This window comes from Xenopus laevis, chromosome 8L (assembly GCF_017654675.1).
Source record: "Xenopus laevis strain J_2021 chromosome 8L, Xenopus_laevis_v10.1, whole genome shotgun sequence".
Lineage (NCBI taxonomy): Eukaryota > Metazoa > Chordata > Amphibia > Anura > Pipidae > Xenopus > Xenopus laevis.
In genome coordinates, this window is record NC_054385.1 from 109,659,312 (window position 1) to 109,680,148 (window position 20,837).

The 20,837-nt window shown below is 40.4% G+C and overlaps 1 protein-coding gene across 1 annotated transcript; it reads right to left on the reverse strand.

The window, feature by feature from the left end:
* Nucleotides 1-523: 523 nt before the first annotated feature.
* crip1.L (cysteine-rich protein 1 (intestinal) L homeolog) lies at nt 524-12,087 on the reverse strand. The gene is made up of 5 exons (XM_018229020.2): nt 11,979-12,087; nt 2,671-2,765; nt 1,627-1,684; nt 1,471-1,518; nt 524-849 (listed from the first exon to the last, which is right to left on the reverse strand). Exons 1-4 carry the CDS (start codon nt 12,016-12,018, stop codon nt 1,478-1,480), a joined length of 234 nt encoding a protein of 77 aa, XP_018084509.1. The 5' UTR covers nt 12,019-12,087; the 3' UTR covers nt 524-849; nt 1,471-1,477.
* Nucleotides 12,088-20,837: the final 8,750 nt, after the last annotated feature.

Consider the following 20,837-nt stretch of genomic DNA (forward strand, 5'->3'; position numbering starts at 1 on the left):
CTGCTATCTGCTGTGTAACTTTAGCCTTTACTCCTTTGAATTGCTGCCCCCATGGCTACACAGCAGCTTATTTATATAAACAATAGTAGTGCTTCTGAAGCAAACACAGCAGTTTTACTAGCGCAGGGCAACACTGCATTATATTTTTATTACTTTAAAACAATTTCATTTTTTGATGTTACTGGTCCTTTAAATGACTGCATTCTCAGCAAATTGGCTACAGTAATTAAACACTATAGGAAACTAACCTCTGTAGTAACCTATAAGTAATGGCCCTGTCTAACCTAGCCGGCGCCCAATGGAACATGTCAATAGGATCCCACTGGGTTTTCAGAAGAAGCAAAGAAGTTGCATAACAAAAAAAGTCACTAAAACTTTCCAACTAATGAAATACATTCCAACTTTCAATTATTTTTCATTGTGTTAAATATTTTAAAACTGTTGTACTGTTTTAGTTAAATAATCCTTGTAGCACAGTACCGAATTTTACGCAGATTCAAAGAAACAGACCACTCGGTATACATTTGTATTCATTCTTTTACATTTATTTAGTAAACATAATATACACCTGCTTGCAATGCTATTTTATTTCATTTTTTTGATGGAAAAGGCGTTTCATATTTATTTTAGTGCTGTTAGATCAGTGGTATTAGAACAAAATGACCAAGTTTATAAATGTTTCCCTTACGAGGCACTCATAGCAGTGCATCTGGTAGTCTGAATAGCACCATTTCTCAAGTCAATTACATACAGTGCTCATAGAGATAGTTCTGAATGGTAATAAGGCAGGTTAAAACAAAATATTTTGCTAGTAGGTATCTTTCCTCTATTCTGTGTTGAGTTTCAGACCTAGGAACAATGAAAGTACATGCACAATGTTAATACAATGTAATATATATGCGTACTATGTGCTCCATTAAATACATTAATTTACTCTCTGTTCCCTTTAATAGTGGCCTTTAAAATGCAAGCTGGGCCTTGGAGATACCCCCCATATAAGCTAAAGTACAGTAGGTGAGGACCAGCCTGTGAGACCAAAGCTTTTAACTTGTAAATAAAACCCCCTACACTAGTGCAGATGCATCCATTGTTTGGTATTTTTCTTACCCCATTATCATTGAGGGTTCCCTTGCCTCTCATCTCCATCTCCCTCATAAGTGGAATCCAAAGAGGTGGAACTAGGCTACCGCCCACCTTTTATAAACTTGACTTTTCCTAGAAGGGGACACCTCATCCCTCTCATATGTAACAGAGAACTCTACCTAACAGTAATCTAAAGATACAAGAAAATACTTCAGCAGCACTCCGATTATAGTGAAAAAATTGTTGCTTTATTGGTGCCTCAAGCTAAGCAACGTTTCGAGCTTTTCCAACCCTTTATCCCTACTCCTATAAATATACACATATACAAAAACAAAGAACTGGAACAAAGTACCAAGGCCTGAATATGCACTGGAACTGTGCACTTACCTATACTTTATTTGTAAGAGTGACTTTCTGCTCCACCACGGCCAAATCCTGCAAAGGCAAATACATATGACTGGTCAGCTGGGACTTGTAGACCTGTGTACTATCGTCAAAAATTTGTACAGTAATCCATTCAGATATTAATTAATTCACACTTACCTTTTGGTCCAAACAATGCTCCATAGCATGGTTGATTGCAATAAGGTTTCCCATCATGCTGCAGAAGAAAAACAACATTAGAATCAGATGTTATGCCAAGATGCATGTATGAACAATGAAACAATTCTTATTTCCAAATTAATCTCACATTGACACCTTCTGTCTATCGCAATTGTCTATCGCATGGGTATATCCTGAGCACTCCCGTACATTGCTAATATGATTGCTTTTACTATCCCTAAATTCCATACCCCAGAGAAACACCATCTACATGTGGTTTCCTTTCTCCTTTTACTATCTAGTTCGGTGGTTGTCAAACATTTTCAATTCAAGCCCCATTTGACAGTCCAACCATTGGTCAAGGTGCCCCTTAGCCCAAAGACATGAGTGCATATTTACTTAAAATCCCACCTTTACTGATCTTCAAGCTGGATGTTCAGGTGTAACTAAAGCTGGCCATAGACGCAAAGATCTGATCGTACGAATCGAGGATTCGTACGATTTTCGAACCGTGTGTGGAGAATCCCGCCATTTTACGTCCGGCGGAGATCGGTCGTTTGGTCGATCGGACAGGTTAGAAAATTTCTGTCGGCTGCCGATAATATCTCTGCGTGTATTGCCGATCTTATAATTTTCAGTGGGAGACTGTCACTAGCTTTGGTTGGACATAGATATTGTACGATTGCTGTCAGGGGCAGAACATTGCTGATCTGTTCTTTAACTAATCTGACTGGTAAGACTTAAATGGTTAGTGGCGGGTCGGGAGATGGGAAAGTCCGATCGTACGATGATTCGTACGATCGGATCTTTGCATCTATGACCAGCTTAAGATAGCAAGTGGCCATTCTTACAATTCTCATCTTAACTGGCCTTCAGGCGGAGCCTCCACAAAAAGGAACTTTCACTTATAGGTTTGCTATTTTACCATATCATATAGAGACATTCTATAGGAATCATACAGTGAAGTCAGAGGGAAACTGACATTATGTTTCACCCAAATGCATATCAAGTAAAGGGATATGAAATTAGAGCATTACGACCTACCTCAGCATGGCTTCCAGGGGAAAGGGTCTTGCTGCACTTTTCACACTTGAGACATGGTCTGTGCCAGTCTTTGCCCAGGGAGGATACCTTCTCGGCTGCAAGAAAAGAAATGCAGGAATGAGAACACTTCAACATTCAACTTTATCAAGGTTTTGATTGAACCAGGAGCAAAATTTGACTTGCTGAAGACCATATTTATGGGTTCTGCACTTACCACTATTCACAGACCCCTGGTGAGATCAGATCATTAACCCGAGGACCATATTTGGAGTAGGCCCAACATGAAAGCAGTCAAAAACCTGGTCATTTGGCAAGCACATCCATGAAACACATCTTTCAATGTATATCCAACCATAAGCTATAGTTTTCTCTACTAAGGTAATTATGACTCTATCTATGTGTTGTGTAAGGCAAATAGGGTTCATGCAGACCTTCACCATGAGATACACATGATAATTCATAAGAAATAGCTCAAATGCTGATCCTTCTGGTGGGCCTAAGCCATTAATACTATTTAGCTAGTTTTACATGTCGTGGTGGGAAGAATGTGCTAAAATATTAGGTTCTCTGGCAGGGCCGTAGGAGTAACATTTTGAAAAAGTGACATCATTCCATACATTGGGGTGAGCTGTTAGGTCCAGTGCATAGGGTGGCACTGGACCTAACTATAGCCCTGGGTATCTATAAGTCATACTGCTCAATTCCTCTTCATTTTAGGTGTACCGAAGCTTAGAAACACCAAAAGCAGGTTCTCTGAGTGGTGGTTTGTCTCTCGCTCTCAGGTCTCTGTATGTGTATGGGCAGCAGTGATAGGTGGATACAGGTCCGGACTGAGAATTAAAACAGGCCCTGGCATTTCAGGTACACAGAGGCCCAATCAGCCCACATAGAGGCCCAAACAGCCCCCATCAGCCCACCAAATACTGACTTTCTATGGGACCTTATAGCAGCCCCTCCGGCATTTGCCAGAACCCACAGATTGCCAGTCCAGGCCTGGGTGGATAGAGGAGTTAGGATGCTGTTTTCTGCCTGAGCACAGCAGAAGTCAAGACCCTCTATATGCCATAGGTTTAATTTATACACCAATCCAAACAGCAGAGATTGCCTCTTTCCAGGGAGGTTTGTAGACTATGCCATTGAAAACCAAGAGAGTAACTGAACCGATGGACAGCACACTCAGCCCTTTAACTGTTATACGGTTAATTAGTGCCATTTAACTGCACCATGAAACAAAGTTCAACCACACCACAATATTGCACAGATAAAATATTATATTAGGGCTTGTATGAACAATTAACAGCAGTATTGTTGCCAGTATTGCATGTTGTAAAATAGAACTTTGCATGACCCAATGTGTACAAATGATGTCAAGAAGTTACTCCTTGTCTTCCAGTAGATAATGATGGGACAGGGTTCCCAAAGCTGGTGTTAATCCTTTGCTTATTCTGTTAACTCATAGTTGCCGCTGTCATAATGATATATAGTCTGTTAGGCTACTACATACTCTTACATGGGCTGGACTGGAAGAAGAGTTACTAATGAAAAACCACATTATATGAAGGCAAGAACCAGAATGGAATGAGGGTAAGTGGAAAACCCAGATTCCTAAATCAGATGAAGTGACGAAGGGAGTATTTGAATCTGTATCTACTAATTCCTGGGGTAGTCAATTAACCATTATGGGGTCTTAATGTTGTTTCCCTTCCTCTAGATTAACTTGAATGGCTTTAGAGGTTGAACTGAACTTGCTATGTAACCATGTAATATCACTTCCTAAGGGAGTAGCTCTCCACTCTTAATAGAGTGTGCACAGAAATTGTGAGCCATGTGACAGTTACTGAAAACCAGAAGTGAAGATCTCAAGTGCAGCCAGTCATGAACAGAAGATAAAACTGTCAACAGTTTCCTCCGTGTTAATGTGATTACTAGGTGTGTCCTACAGTCTTTGTAATCTCATTTGAACATCAAGCAAATGGCTGTTCTATCTGGGGTAGGAATTCTCTCTCTATGCTTTCCATACTCATGAACTCTTTATGCAGCAAGAGTATATGATTATATTACATAATATTATTATAATTTATATGTGCCCAGATACTGGGTACTGGTGGTTGTCAACATAAAAAATAAAATAAAATGCATATTCTGTCCTGAAGTCAGTGGGTGACAGTAGGGGTGGCTTTGGGTGCTTCTCTGCTGGCTGAAATACATCAGTGGACAAAATGCCCAAGAGAACATTTTAAATGTATTTGATATAAATACAAATATTTCACATTAGATTAATTTTTATTTTATAGGGTCACTGGAATGGGGTTCCAATCACCTCACACAACCAGTGTAGTATTTCACCGCATATTGAGTTCTGGGAAGTAGCTGCACGGTGGCATCAAGGTGCCAGGTGAAATAGAGGTGAATTCCTACCCCTTGGCTTTACTCGTAATATTAATGGCATAAAGCCAGTGCAGAGCTCAGGAGGGCTCAGCCACAAGCATACAGTTAACTGCCTGATGTAAACATTAATTAAAGGGTGCATTTTGCGGTCAAGTAATCTATATGGACCAAGTTAGGTGCAGCTTTTGGTGCATGCAGATCTTCAGATTCCCATTCATGGAGAAGCTTTGTACCTTCCTCCTTTACTAAAGGAGCCCCATAGATCATAGATTTAAACTAAAACTAATAGATTGAAGTAGGAAAAAGGGACTTCTCTCTTCTCCAAGAAATGCCTCAGCCTGTGCATAAAGGTAGGGGAAACACTGCTTTTTCACTTTATTAGTATTAACCAATGTTTGTCCAAGTTGAATGGGAACTCTGAAGGCCACCCATTCCCTCAATATCCATGGCTGAGACACTTCTTGGGTGTGTAATAGATTTGTTTAAATCCTAGCAATTATGAATACACCAAATAAAGCACAACAAGACATGTCCAGCACTTCCTTCTGTTGATTCAGTGTGGAGTCCCCTCTCCTCTTAAAACTAATTGTAGCACCAGTACAATCTGGATAAAGTGGAAACGGCCGAGATGTCAATCGTCAGTAATTGAGGTCGAATGAGGGAGTGAAGGGAGAATTTATGCCAAAATTCCAGCAGCCGATGAGAGAAAAACAGCTTCACAGTTTATGAGAATGTCACCAAGGAATTAGGCTTTCATGTGGCTGTTATACTACACTCCATCCAATACAACTCACTGTTTCCATTTATATTTTTTTCCCCCAGTATATTTTGCTGACAGTGAGGAAGCAGGCGGCAGTTAAATACATTATAGGCTCCAGAAGTGGTTTTAGGTGGGTGACTCCTCAGGCTACTATTTTCTCCAGATCTCTTTAGGGGTTGCACATGGAGCGACTATCTTGGGGTACTCTAGGGCTTCACAAAGTTCTAGGGCACGCTAGGGCTTCATCATCCTCATGTTGTTAGATGAGGAATGGTTTGTATAGTGAGAAAAGGGGGTGACAAGGGGAATGGCTCTTACTTTTGGACAGTACATATACCAAGGCAAAACGCTCTATAAGTAACCACATTCAGCACTGTGCATGTGGAAATTCTGACCTTTCAAGGCAAAATATTTGTGGTTGTCTTATGTAATGTAAATGGTTAAAAAAACTAACATGCTGGCTCAGGCCCAACATCTATGCAAGAAAAAGGAAGCAGAGAATTCTCACCAGCTCAGGCATCTTCCTCTCCCAATCAACTCAACCTTCAGAATGACAACAGACATTATGTCCAATATCATTCTCCAGCTTCAAACATTAACAGAAACAAAGACACAACTGAAGCTTAAACAGTACCCAGGGAAGATTTATTAACAGAAGTTTGGGCTTTGTGCTCACTAACAAAACTGCCTGCCCACTAACTGCACACAAACTAACATAACTGTTTGCATAATAACAGAACTGCTTGCATAAAAACAGTAGGGCCTGCACACTAACATAACTGCCAGCACACTAACAAAACTGCCTGCACATTAACATAACTGCCAGGATACTAACTTAAATGCCTGCACACTAACAAAACTGCCTGCGCACTTACATAACTGCTTGCACACAAACATAGTTGCCAGCACACCAAAAAAATTACCTGCACACTAACACAACTGCCTGGACAACAACATAACTGCCTACACACCAGCAAAACTGCCTTCACACTAACATAACTGCCAGCATACCAACAAAACTGTCTGCACACCAACAGAACTGCCTGCACACTAACAAAACGGCACACACACTAACAGAACTATCTGAAAAATAATTGTAGTGCCTGCACACTAACAGAACTACCTGCACACTAACAGAACTGCCTGCACACTAACTAAACTGCATGCACACTAACAGAACTACATGTACAACAACAGAAATACTTGCACACTAACTGTTTGCACAAGAACAGAGCTGCCAAAACAAGAACACATCTGCAGCACACTAACAGAACTGCCTGCACACTTCCTGTTACCACGAAAAACCACAACATTTGCATTTGAACTCTCACAAGTTCAGAGAATAAAGCATTTTTTATATTGAGCAGCCACCACAAAATAGGATTGAGAATTAGATGTGCTCAGCCCAGCTTCAAAGCGGAAAGAATATTTTCCATACAGGGTGCGTCACTCAGGCAAGAGAGCCTAAAACTTAACTGGTTCTCATACACTTGACCGGTTATAGGGACCTTAGACTGTAAGCTCCACTGGGGCAGGGACTTATGGGAATAAGTCGTTGTGGAACGTGACTGTGCTATAATGGTTATTATTATTATTATTGTTAATAACAATAATATAATAATAATATAAGTGGGCAGGGCTACAACCAAACTGTACTTAGAGAACAATTAAAAGAGCAGACCCAACTGTAGCCAATAAGAACATTTAAGCTAAACTCTAAAAATGAATATGGCTAAAAATGCCATATTTTATATACTGAACTTATTGCACCAGCCTAAAGTTTCAGTTTCTCAATAGCAGCAATGATCCAGGACTTCAAACTTGTCACAGGGGGTCACCATCTTGGAAAGCGTCTGTGACACTCACATGCTCAGTGGGCTCTGAGCAGCTGTTGAGAAGCTAAGCTTAGGGGTCGTCACTAATTATCCAGCAGAAAATGAGCTTCCCCTGTAATATAAGCTGATGCTACAGGGCTGATTATTAAATTCTGATGCTAATTGCACTGGTTTCTGTGCTGCCATGTAGTAATTATATGTATTAATTACTAATCTATTAATATGTATTAATTACTAATGTACAACATATATAGCCTACTTTTTTAGTTAGTCTTTAGTTGTCCTTTAAGCAGTCAATTGGTCAGACCCAACTGTAGCCAGAAAGAACATTTGAGCAATGACAAAGGCAGACCCAGCTCTAGCTAATACAAGCATTTGATTACAAAGAAGGAAACCCCAACTGTAACCAACAATGGGCAGACCCAGCAGTAGCCAATAAGAACTTTTGAACAACCACGAGGGGAACTCAAATGGAGCCAGTTTGAAGATTGGTCTGCCATGTCCCCTCAGCACAGCAGCATTAGATGCTACTGCCACTGCAATGCCACATTTATGGGCCCACTTTCCCTAGCCACCAGGCAGGGCTTGCAATGGAGGGCTGGTTGGTAGGATAATATATTATACCCAAAACTTCACAGTCCCTCCTCTCAGGACCCATTTATCTCACACAGGGATAAACAGTAAAGGGCATATAAGGGTGTAACTTCCAGGGAGAACAGAATTTTGTTTCTCCATATTTTACCTTTTGCCATGTTGTTTGCTTCATTATAGTGCTCTCCATAAATGAAATACACACAGTGAGCAGCTATATGGTTACTTAACGTTTTTCCTAGTGTTTATATGTCCTAGCCATGGATACAAATAGCACCGAGAAGGCGGCCAGCAGGGGGCGCTTCACAGTCGGTGCTTTCCAGTTTCAGCCCCACTCTGAAAAACATTCCCGTTGTGGTTTGAAACTCAACTCTGCAATAAACAACCCTTTCCCAAGAGTAAAAAAAGGCAAAGAAAATATCATTTACCATCTCTGCAAGTACCAATGCTGGCCTATAATTTAATCTATAAATAAAGGTGCACAACAGAAAGTTACTGCAATTGGACTGAGACTGTGCTGCAAGTCTGCCATCTTTGTTAAACTCCCAGCAGCCCCTGATAGCCGGCGATGGGAAATGTGGTTCAGCGGGAGATGCCATACCACTATATACATATATATTTATATATAAATATCAGATGCAGCACACCCTCTGTCTCATAAAGTTTTAAAGAATTAAATGCCAAATGAGTCACAGAAAGATACGTCTAATTATCAAAGGTCATTGCTTTCCCTGGTTCAAAATCCCTTGGCTGCTGCAGCTCCGATATAGACCTTGTGTTAAAGTCTTGCAGTGCTGGCATTGTACTAGTTACTTATTACTTCATACCAGGGAACACCCTTGGCTGCTCCTTCTTGCTCACAACCTTCCATGTTTATCTTTGCATTCAATAAATCAAAGTACTGTATAAGATTTGACATTCAACACAATAGTCATTGCATTATCACTGCCTGCCCTCCTCCCACTGCCATCCCATCCTTAAGTACCCATTAAGTACACCAACCATAGCTGTCTGTATAGACATTTTCAAAAGGTCACTTTACCCTATCATTGTAACTGCAATGTTTGGGGTAGTTTTAGGGTATCCATCTCTACTGGATATGAGAAATGCATTCATGTCCCCTGTGCCTGAGCTGTCTACATGTCTTAAAGGTGTGTTTCACCTTCAAGTTAACTTGTAGTATGTTATAGAATGGCCAATTCTAAGCAATGTTCCATATACATAATAAACCACCCTTATGGACCATAAACACTGCATACAGATGGAGCACACTTTATTGGTACCCATGATACTCGCATGTATTTTTCATGGAGCATTGCAATGAGTGCATGCTTATGGGGCACACTCAGATCTATAAATAGCAACGGGGCAATGACTGAATGGAGGCACTAACAGCACCGGCAAAAGGAGCTGCATCTGTTAGCAGCTCACTCAGTTCCCAGACTTGATTTATCTGCACAAACTAAAGCAAAATGACTTCTGTTGCTAATGATTTATAGTTTGCAACTGGATGATTTCTGAAATGCAGATATACATACAGTACAACCCAATTCAAAGCTTGTTAAGCACCAGGTTACTTGCAGAAGTCTCACACACAAATCTCACGGCTGTGATTCCCCTTTGGGTGGGGCATTAGCAGTCAGAAAGTGAGTGAGTGAGAGAATAAAATGGAGTGAATAAGTGAGTGGGGGCTAAGTGAGTTATTGAGTGTGCAAATAAGTGGTTAAGTGAGTGACTTAATAAGGGGCTAGGTGAGGTACTGAGTGAGTGGTTAAGTGAGTGGCTGATTAAGGGGTTAAGTAAATTACTGAGTGAGTAAGTGGTTAAGTGAGTGGCTGAATAAGGGGTTAAGTGAGTTACTGAGTGAGTAAGTGGTTAAGTGAGTGGCTGAATAAGGGGTTAAGTGAGGTACTGAGTAAGTGGTTAAGTGAGTGGCTCAATGAAAGGTTAAGTGAGTTACTGAGCGAGTGAGTGAGTGGCTAGGTGAGTTGCTGAGTGAGTGAGTGAGTGGTGGATTGAGTTGCTAAGTGAGTGAATGAGTGGAGGAGGAAGGATAAGATATACAGGGGAACCATAGAGAGTAGATTTCTCCAGTTGCCTAACTATGTACAGGGAGAAGGACCGCGGGTGCGGTTTGTGTGCTCACTTTGAAGTTTCAGAGCTACCGGCTCTCTGTGCTGTCAGTCATTTCTAAACAGTTGTTTCACCATAGACAGAATAACAAGTTGCAGCAACACTCCATTTTTTCACAGACTAATACCTTGACAGGCAGAGCAACGAAGGGAAAAACTATATATAAAAGTGTATGGCTTATTCCTTCAGAAAGCTGTGCATGTGCATACTTAGTTATAATATACCTTTCCTATCCACCTTTAAATCCATGCAAACTTGGACTGTAAGCTTTTTGGGTCAAGGACATTACAGGTGTTTTCCTTTCCAAGGGTGACCATACAAGGGTGACCATACAAGACCCCACTAATCAAGAGCTCAGGGGAACGTTAAATTTCCCTTTTAGCCTACAGATCATGGTATATAGTAAGGCAGTAACTAGCATGCATATTAAGGTAGTAACTAGCATGCATAGTAAGGCAGCAACTAATGTGCATAGTAAGGCAGTAACTAATGTGCATAGCAAGGCAGTAACTAGAGTGCATAGTAAGGCAGTAACTAGTGTTTATAGTAAGACATTAACTAGAGTGCATATTAAGGCAGTAACTAGTGTTTGTAGTAAGACAGTAACTAGCGTGCATAGTAAGGCAGTAATTAATGGGCATAATAAGGCAGTGACTAGCGTGCATAGTAAGACAATAACTAGAGTGCATACTAATGCAGTAACTAGAGTGCATAGTAAGACCGTAACTAGAGTGCATAGTAAGACCGTAACTAGAGTGCATAGTAAGACCGTAACTAGAGTGCATAGTAAGACCGTAACTAGAGTGCATAGTAAGGCAAGATGGAGTCAGACAAACAGGGCTGTAAGCAGGGGTCTGTGTGTATATACAACTGCACTAGAAGTCTCTGTTTAGAACTTTGGCCAAACAAAGTCTGGGATCAGATCTGGATTATACCCATCTGTGATCCAGTCTATATTTAGCAAGAGAGCTTTATAGAAAGATGTTCTACAGATTCACAATGGAAAAAATGGCTAGAATGCTGCAATGGAATCTCATTTACCCCACACATCATAAACATTCCCTTTCAGCTGTGCATGAGTGTGTTGTAAGGAAACTGTGCATCACCAGGGGCAAGTACACCCCGGAGCAAAGGGAGAATTAGTTGGTGACAATGCAGAATAGTTTTTCCATACATGTGCACCAGCCTCATTTGACAATTGCACATACATTATAGCCCTTTATAAACCAAACTATACCCTGCCGACTACAACTCCCAGCAGGCTGTAAGGAAAGGATGGAGGTAGTTAGTGAAGCAGCAGCTGGAGGGCTATGGAGCAAGTATTTCCAATGGGCTTCCTTCTCTCTGAAATGTATATCCCCTACTGAAATATTCATTACAAAAGAATTTAGGAAACACAATTGAATGAAAGAAGTTCTTGTTTAAACTCTGGAACCAATCTTATTTCTTTCCCTATATATATAAAAATGTCAGTGAAAGGCACAACAAATACCCTAGTGCAACAGTTAGTAGAGTAGGAGTAGTGATGAATAAAGTGCAATAATAAAGTGCAGGCTGCAGTAAGTGACAGAGAGAGACAAGAGACAGGGGCTGGTGCTTACCAAAGTAGACTTCTTTCTGACACTTGGGACACTTGGGCATTTTGGTGGTGGTGGTGCTGATGCTGAGCTGACTTGCAGTGTGTGTGAGTGCAGACTTGTCTGCCCCGGGCTTTCACACTGTGCTGGGAGGGACCACTGGGAGGGGAGAGGGGAAGGTGCTTTGCACACGGATTGAGGCAGAGGGGAGAGGCAGATAGGCAATGTGCGTAAGATATAGAAACACAGGATTATTAACTCTTCCCACACAGCCACCCTCTATAAAAACCAGTATCATAAAGATGTACCACAGAGCAAAGCCAGAGTGTCAGATTATTCTCAATAGCAATATAAATAAATACCTGCAGTGGTGTAACTAGATGGTACTGGCAAATTTATTTTAGGACCCTCCAACATATCCAGAGGTTGTCCTCTTTTACAAATATATGTTGCTCATTAATTAGGGACTCAAGGGGACCCCCTACACCCTCTGGGGCCCCCTTGCAGCCGCAGGGTCTGGTTCATCTGTAGTTCCGCCCCTGAATACCTGTGTATCCAAAGCACTGAGTTTGGGGGGGCGCATGCGCAGGCAGCTATAGGGGCCCGTAGAAGAGCAGCAGCAGCTGTATTCAAAGTATACACATTCCGCACACTCATGGATGGTGTAAGTAGCTGTTGAACTACAACTCACAGAAAACCCCCTGCAGCTGGGAAAGTGGAAGGTTGGATTGTAATACATACAGTAATACAGCCCAGTGCTGCCGTATATTGCGCCGTATGTGCATTTAATTGAACTACATCTCCCAGCAGCCCCCTCCAGCTTCTTTCTAATAAATTACACAGGCAGTGCCCCAGAAGAATAAGGGAGAGACTGGTCAGGAAGGAAAAGACACTTAATGCTAAGTACAAGGAAAATAAACACATTTCCCCACACACAGGCTAATGGATGTCCGGCCCTACATATATTGACATACGTCGGCACTTATACAAGTATGTGTCAATGGCAAAAGCGATGGCTACATGTTTATAATAATAATGTCTCCAGTGAGCTTATGGGTCCAGATATTCTATCTTTTAGTTCACAGGGTGCTACAGGCAAATGCTGAACTGATATTTCTTGATATTTCTTGCAAACAGCTGAGTAACATGGGTGGCCCTAGCAGAAGCTCAGGGACCCACTATTAAAGGGGTTATTCATCCTTAAATTAACGTTTAGCGCCAGATCACTAGTAAACGAAAAGTCGCCAGTGTTCGGCTCGCAGGACAAAACTCAGCATATTAGTGAATTGGCGTAAGTCATAACACATTTGCGAGCTGTGCGAAGCTGACGCTGGCGAAAATTTGCCCGTTAATGAATCTACCCCTATGTATTGAACACAGTGTAAAAGTGCCAGGAGGTGAAACAGCAACACAGCACAACACAGATGTTTGATTCCACTGATAGGTGTAACAAGGATTAAAGGCTCTGTTTTAACTGATTCATCCGTCAGGCCTTTACATCCATAAATATTAACTTTTAGTATGTTATAGAATGGCTAATTCTAAGCAACTTTTCAATTGGTCTTCATTATTTTAGAAGAAGCTGCTCGGAGGAGTAGTGAAACTTTTAGTATGATGTAGAGAGTGATATTCTGAGACAATTTGCAATTGCTTTTCATTTTTTATTATTTGTGGTTTTTGAGCTTTATTTTTTAGCTTTTTATTCAGCAGCTCTCCTGTTTGCCATTTCAGCAATCGGGTTGCTAGAGTCCAAATAACCCTAGTAACCATGCATGGATTTGGATAAGAGACTGGAATATGAAGAGGCCTGATTAGAAAGAGGAGTAATAACAAGTAGCAATAACAATACATTTGTAGCCTTACAGAGCATTTGTATTTAGGTGGGGTCAGTGACCCCCATTTGAAAGCTGGAAAGAGTCAGAAGAAGAAGGCAAATCATTCAAAAATTATAAAAAAAATAAACAATGAAGACCAAATGAAAAGTTACTTAGAATTAGCCATTCTATAACATACTGGAAGTTCACTTAAAGGTGAGCCACCCCTTTATTATCCAAATCCATGCATGGTATGTACAGTATGTTACTAGGATACTAAGGGACAACACATTACGACAATTCCTACTACTGGATATAAAACACTGGGTGCAGCAAGTCATCTGATGCCCATTGTATTCCCAGCTATGTGAATAGGATACAACTTCATTCATCTGAAGGGCAGAATTTATATGCTGTGGGATTTTACTGTCTTTTTTAGTGTCAAAAATGCAGATTACCCACATCTAGTTACCCACAGCAACCAAGCAGATGTTTTTGTTTCAAACTGTGGATTGGTTGCTATGGGTTACTAGACTTGTATAAGCCCAGAGCATGTATTGATGGCTTGTTTCCTGAGTCTTAGTGGGTACAAAACCTAAAGCATTTAGCTGCGGCTATGTCTGGCAGGGAAATCATTCTGTATTACGTTTTATAAATATGCCTGGCTTACCACAGGGAATATCATTTTATAAGAAAGATTTACAGCTCAGAATATAGCATTTTGTTTTACTTACTGCTCTATGGGCAGATTCACTAAAGGACGAAGTGGCTAACGTGAGCGACAATTCATTAAAGTTCAAAAAACGCTGGCGACTTTTCCTTTACTTGAAGCGGAATTTCCTGCAAAAGTCCTGTCAAACTTTTTTTTGGGTAACTGGTTTTCTCCAGACATTTCATAACATATGGAACATTCATTTTACAGTGGGCTCATGTGTAGGGCATTATATTAACTCTCTTGTCTTTATTAAGGTTCCCTGGACATTTGTAATAATAAGTGGTAACTTCAAGCATTTGCACCAACATTTATAATAAAGACCTCCATACAACTTTAAATTACCCGCCCTATCAAAGCGCAAGATCACTAGTGAAGTTTCGATAGGCACAAATAAATGCTAGGGCATCTTCGCTATGAAATGCTCGCACAGCTGAAGAAACGATATTGAAAAGTCGCCTTTGTTTGACGCCTGGGACGAAACTTCTCATTTTATTGACTTAGCATATTCATATCGCATTTGCGCCTGGCAGTGGTACGATGGGTGTGATGGGTGCGAAGCTGATGCTGGCGAAAATATGCCCGTTAGTGAGTATGGCTGTTGTCACATCGATATATAAGCTAGATAGAGTCATCAATTCAACAAAACGAAGATCTGTTCTTCTGCCTCTGACCTATGGTCCCTCGGCTCACAGTCCAGTGTGTCAGAAAAGCCACAGTCTCTCTCTAGCTGATAAGCTCTAGGGCTGTCACTTTATATTTTATCACAGTCAGCGTCATTGCAGTACAATATAAAACAGTGCTTATGCAGATCTGACATTGATTATTGGCACTGGATGCTGATAAATGGTGTGCTAACAACAACATATATTTAGTGCACTTATATGTGTATCTCTGTGATGCAAGAGAGGAGTGGCTGCTTGGTATCTGCATTTTCTGATACATTATCAGGGTTGTTGTAGCTCAGGGATCTGTGAGTGCTCTAATGTGATTGCCATATTGTCATATACTTTAATGATCAGTGGCTTTATTATCCATACATTGTGAGATACCATCACCATTCATACTGATAAACAAAGTACAGAGATCTGTGGTTTTTGTTTGCTCTACTTCAAGGAAAAAATAACTAAAACTGCTAGAAATGATCGGTGTACCTCACACGCCAAGTGCCTGGTTTGTAGAAGCCCCCATAGGTAGAAGCCCCCATAAAAGCACAGGTTAAGGTTAGGGCCAGATGATGTTGGATCTGCTGCCCCACTGCTCTTCTGCTCCTGCTCTGCCTGCACCCGGAAGCAGTCCCGGACTGGCAATCTGTGGGTTCTGGCAAATGCCAGAGGGGCTGCTATAAGGTCCCATAGAAAGTCATTATTTAGTGGGCTGGTGGGGGCTGTTTGGGCCTCTATGTGGGCTGATTGGGCATCTGTGTACCTGAAATGCCAGGGCCTATTTTAATTCTCAGTCCGGACCTGCTCGGAAGCATTGTTTCCATTCTGATACAGACAGACAGACGCGGTGGATTTTGGCGCCTAAGCGAGTCATTTTGCATTTCGTGCAGAAATCTGCCCACAGTTCAAAAGACAAGGGGAGCAGCAGGGCAGCAGATTCTCCGCCTGTGCAATGTTATACATCGTTTGGCCCTAGCCTAATTAAACACTTTAGAAACAAATGAGCCATATCACATGAGTGAAAATGTGAGCAGGAATCATGCCACCTTTGACAGGCAAACTTTATTGTAGGGCTAATAACATTAAGACTAATGAAAAAACAGCAGGGAATAAAGACCACAAAATTGAACTTAGTCCATATTCTGTACATCATCAGCATGGAGGAAAAGCCTGAGGAAGGCTAACCTGACCATGCTTGTTTTCTGGAAAGGTTTAAGTTGAGTCTAGTATGATTGCAATCAACTCTACTCCATAGTGCATTTATTCTATACACCCTTGCAGCTATTTAGGCATTACCCCCTAAATCGGAGGTGGTTGTACTTTTTGGTTCAAGCCAAAGCATTTGATACACCCAACATGTTTCTCTCCAACCCCTTGGATTTTGCTCCCAGTGGCCTCAAAGCAGGTGCTTATTTTTGAATTCTAGGCTTGGAGGCAAGTTTTAGTTGTATAAGTTGTACTGCCAAACAGAGCCTCTATTAGACTGTCTATCCACACAGGGGCTACCAAATAGCCAATCACAGCCCTTATTCGGCACTCCCGACTCTTTTCTCTTCCTTGTGTTGCTCCCCAACTCTTAGGTCCAACCGTAGGCCAGTGAACCCTTTTAGTTCACAATAAGTTACAGATATGGGAAAACACTGATCAGCCATTCAGGAATGAAAAAAAAAAATTCTAGGACAGCAAATAAAGATAAGCACAAAGTTTGGTTCTCAGGGGGACTTGGAAGAGCAAATAGATTTTCTGCTTAAAACTAAGCCAAATTAGCCTTCAGGTTGAGCCCCTCATTACTTTAGCCATTAATCATTGGAAAAGACTAACAGGGACCAACTGAATGAGGTTATTGCTGATCCTCAAAACTTGAGCGACAAAAGTGAACTTGTGCTGGTATACTATTTACAATCAGTGCCAAGTTTTTAAATGCATTGACTGGAACTTGTGAAAGGCTAAAAACTCCCCTATTAATAAATAGACCTTAGATTGTAAGCTCTGCTGGGGCAGGGGTTGATGTAAGGGATTGCACATTCTCAGTAAAGCAATGAGTAATATGTGGGTTTAATATATACTTATAAAGTTCTTCCTTATCTTACAATCATTTGAAAGCAAACAATAAACGTTAATGGAGCAGATTATGGGGCAATAAAAGACGAACAAGCAAACATCTAGCTTGATAATGTTGTAATATTGTCCTGCCATATATTAATAAAGGTCCTGCCTCTGCTCACTAAGGGAACATCCTCCTTGGAGACACCAGATTAAGTTCTCACAATATCATTTGCTGCACATCCTGTTGTTACTGATGTGTTTGATGTGGCGGATTTTTCAGCTGACATACCCGTTATTTCAGTACTGCTTGTGCTATTTTTATTACAATTTATTATGTGTCTGCTTTCAGTGCTGCTGTGATCATCCATCTTTTATCTACTCTCTAGAAAAGCCCCACCCAGCCTATTGTGTGCAATGGACATATTGATATTATATATTACTATTTAAATACTAGCTCAAAGTACAACTTTTTTTGCACTTTGCACCTTCAACCACTCCCATTAATTAACTCCTACCACCCATAGGTGCAGTTATTTGCAATTATAGAATGGAACGCAAGGAGTTGCTTCTGGTAGATGGGTCCCTTGAAACTGGGTGACACAGGTTGCACCTGCCATGGATTTAGGCATGAACGCCTTTTGTATGACCCTAAAGACCTTTACCCGTGGTAAATGAGACTTACAGTCAACATTATAATGCAGAATTGCTAAGATTTGAAGAGTTTAAAGTATTTAATGAATTGAGACATTTATCAAAGGAGATCAATGTGCCCAGCTGTTTTGATGAATTAAATGCTATTCAGTTCTATGGGGTATCATGGCTCTAACACCCTACCAAATTGATGATCTCCAAAACTGAATGAGCTTTGCATTAAATCAAACACAATGCAAGTGAATGGGGCTTTACTTAGGGGCCCATTTACTTAGCTTGAGTGAAGGAATAGAATAAAAAAACCTTTGAATTTCGAATGATTTTTTGGCTACTTCGACCATCGAATTGGCTACTTCGACCTTCGACTACGACTTCGAATCGAACGATTCAAACTAAAAATCGTTCGACTATTCGACCATTCGATAGTCGAAGTACTGTCTCTTTAAAAAAAACTTTGACCCCATAGTTCGCCACCTAAAACCTACTGAGGTGCCATGTTAGCCTATGAGGAAGGTCCCCATAGGCTTTGTAACAATTTTTAGGTCGAAGAAAAATCGTTCGAATCGAAAAATCCTTCGAATCGAACGATTAGTAAAATCTTCGATATTCGAAGTCGAAGGATTTACATTCGGCAGTCAAATATCGAGGGTTAATTAAACCCTCAATATTCAACCCTATGTAAATCTGCCCCTTAATGTAAGACTCTTTCTCATGCTGGAAGAAAAGGTGCACAATAAAAAAGCTTGTTAAATTGTTATTGGTGATTAAAAAAATCTGTAATAAAGAAAAAAAAAATGTAGAACTGGAATTATATGATTTTGCTAGCCCTTTAAAGGAAAAATATATTTATCTGCATAAGGGTTGCCAATTCGGAATGTACAGAGATTGCAGAGAAGTGCTCAGCATGCTCAGGTTGGGTTTGGTCCTCAGAGTATTAGACATATTTATATGCAAGTCACAGAAACAGTATTGTTAATTCATAGTCCTCTTATGTAAAAGCTTAGAAATGTCCTAATGCATAACGTAATGTGTATATTTAAGTAGGAACAGACCATTAGTGCACATCAGTCCCAGAATATATTATAGACCTCCTTTTGTGAAAATTGCCTTAAAAAAAAAGCACATCTTAAATAAGCACTGATTTGTTTAATTCAATAACAAATTCACGGCATGTTAAGCAGAGAAAACTATCCTACAGTTTTTTTCCTGTATATTACTTTAATATCAGATAAGGATAATAAGGATGGGTATATAGAATTTTAATTAAAAGTAGGGAGGGGTGTGTGTATGGATGCTGGGTTTTCATTTGGAGGGGTTGAACTTGATGGACTTTTTTTCAACCCAATTTAACTATGTAACTAACTATGTAACTATTAGGGGGCAAATTTACTTATGGTCGAATATCGAGGGTTAATTAACCCTCGATATTCGACTGCCGAATTGAAATCCTTCGACTTCGAAAATCGAAGACAAAGGATTTAGTGCTATTCCTACGATCAAACGAATAATCGAACGATTTGAAGGATTTTAATCCATCGATTGAAGGATTTTCCTTCGATCAGAAAATTGTTAGGAAGCCTATAGGGACCTTCCCCTTAGGCTAACATTGGCCTCGGTAGGTTTTAGGTGGCGAACTAGGGGGTTGAAGTATTTTTTAAAGAGACAGTACTTCGACTATCGAATGGTCGAATAGTCGCACGATTTTTAGTTCGAATCGTTCGAATCGAAGTTGAAGGTCGAAGTCGAAGTAGCCCATTCGATGGTCGAAGTAGCCAAAAAAACCATTAGAAATTCAAAGTTTTTTTCCTCTATTCCTTCAATCGAGCTAAGTAAATGGGTCCCTAGGGTTGGGTTTAAAGTTTGATCACCAGACATATGACACAAAATTGCACCTACCCTCACCTGCCACCATGATTCAGAACAGTGGATATTTTATGGGGTAATATATGAATCTATTTTCTTAAAGATTAAAATGTTAAAGGGATACTGTCATGGGGAATTTTTTTTTCCCCAAAATGAATCAGTTAATAGTGCTGCTCCAGCAGAATTCTGCACTGAAATCCATTTCTCAAAAGAACAAACAGTTTTTTTTATATTCAATTTTGAAATCTGACATGGAGCTAGACATTTTGTCAATTTCCCAGCTGCCCCAAGTCATGTGACTTGTGCTCTGATAAACTTCAATCACTATTTACTGCTGTACTGCAAGTCCCTTTTCCCCCCCCCAGCAGCCAAACAAAAGAACAATGGGAAGATAACCAGATAACAGCTCCCTAACACAAGATAACAGCTGCCTGGTAGATCTAAGAACAACACTCAATAGTAAAAACCCATGTCCCACTGAGACACATTCACATTAAATTGAGAAGGAAAAACAGCAGCCTGCCAGAAAGCATTTCTCTCCTAAAGTGCAGGCACAAGTCACATGACCAGGGGCAGCTGGGAAATTGACAAAATGTCTAGCCCTATGTCAGATTTCAAAATTGAATATAAAAAAAACTGTTTGCTCTTTTGAGAAATGGATTTCAGTGCAGAATTCTGCTGGAGCAGCGCTATTAACTGATTCATTTTGAGAAAAAAATGTTTTTCCATGACAGTATCCGTTTAAAGTAAAAAAGGTGCGTAAGTGCCCTAGGTGTGTGAGATGCATCCTTTAAAAGTTATTGCTTGTCAAATGGAAGCATTTTTTCATCATCTTCATGATAATTTGGCTCCTTGTGGGCATAATATTTAAGTCAGCGGAGGAGGATAACTGATCAGAAAAATAATTGGTGATGCCATTGATATGAATAAATGTATATATTCAGATAAGGCAAAATAAACAGTGTTTTTCTAAACATATTTTCATTAAAGGCAACTGAAGCCTCCCAGACATTCCATCCCCATGTGCATAGGCCTATTATTTCAAGAATGACTATTAGGACAAAGGCACATGGATCTATCTATTTTGTTTCCAACTGGATGAGCAGGTATTAAAAACCTTTATTCATTATGG

Bases quoted from the DNA above. Each gene is read 5' to 3' on its own strand.
- crip1.L (XM_018229020.2), bottom strand. From the start codon at position 12,018: ATGCCCAAGTGTCCCAAGTGTCAGAAAGAAGTCTACTTTG. The intron at 2,766-11,978 runs GTAAGCACCAGC...CTTTTCTTGCAG, and splicing joins TCAGAAAGAAGTCTACTTTG to CCGAGAAGGTATCCTCCCTG. The intron at 1,685-2,670 runs GTAGGTCGTAAT...TTTCTTCTGCAG, and splicing joins CCCCTGGAAGCCATGCTGAG to CATGATGGGAAACCTTATTG.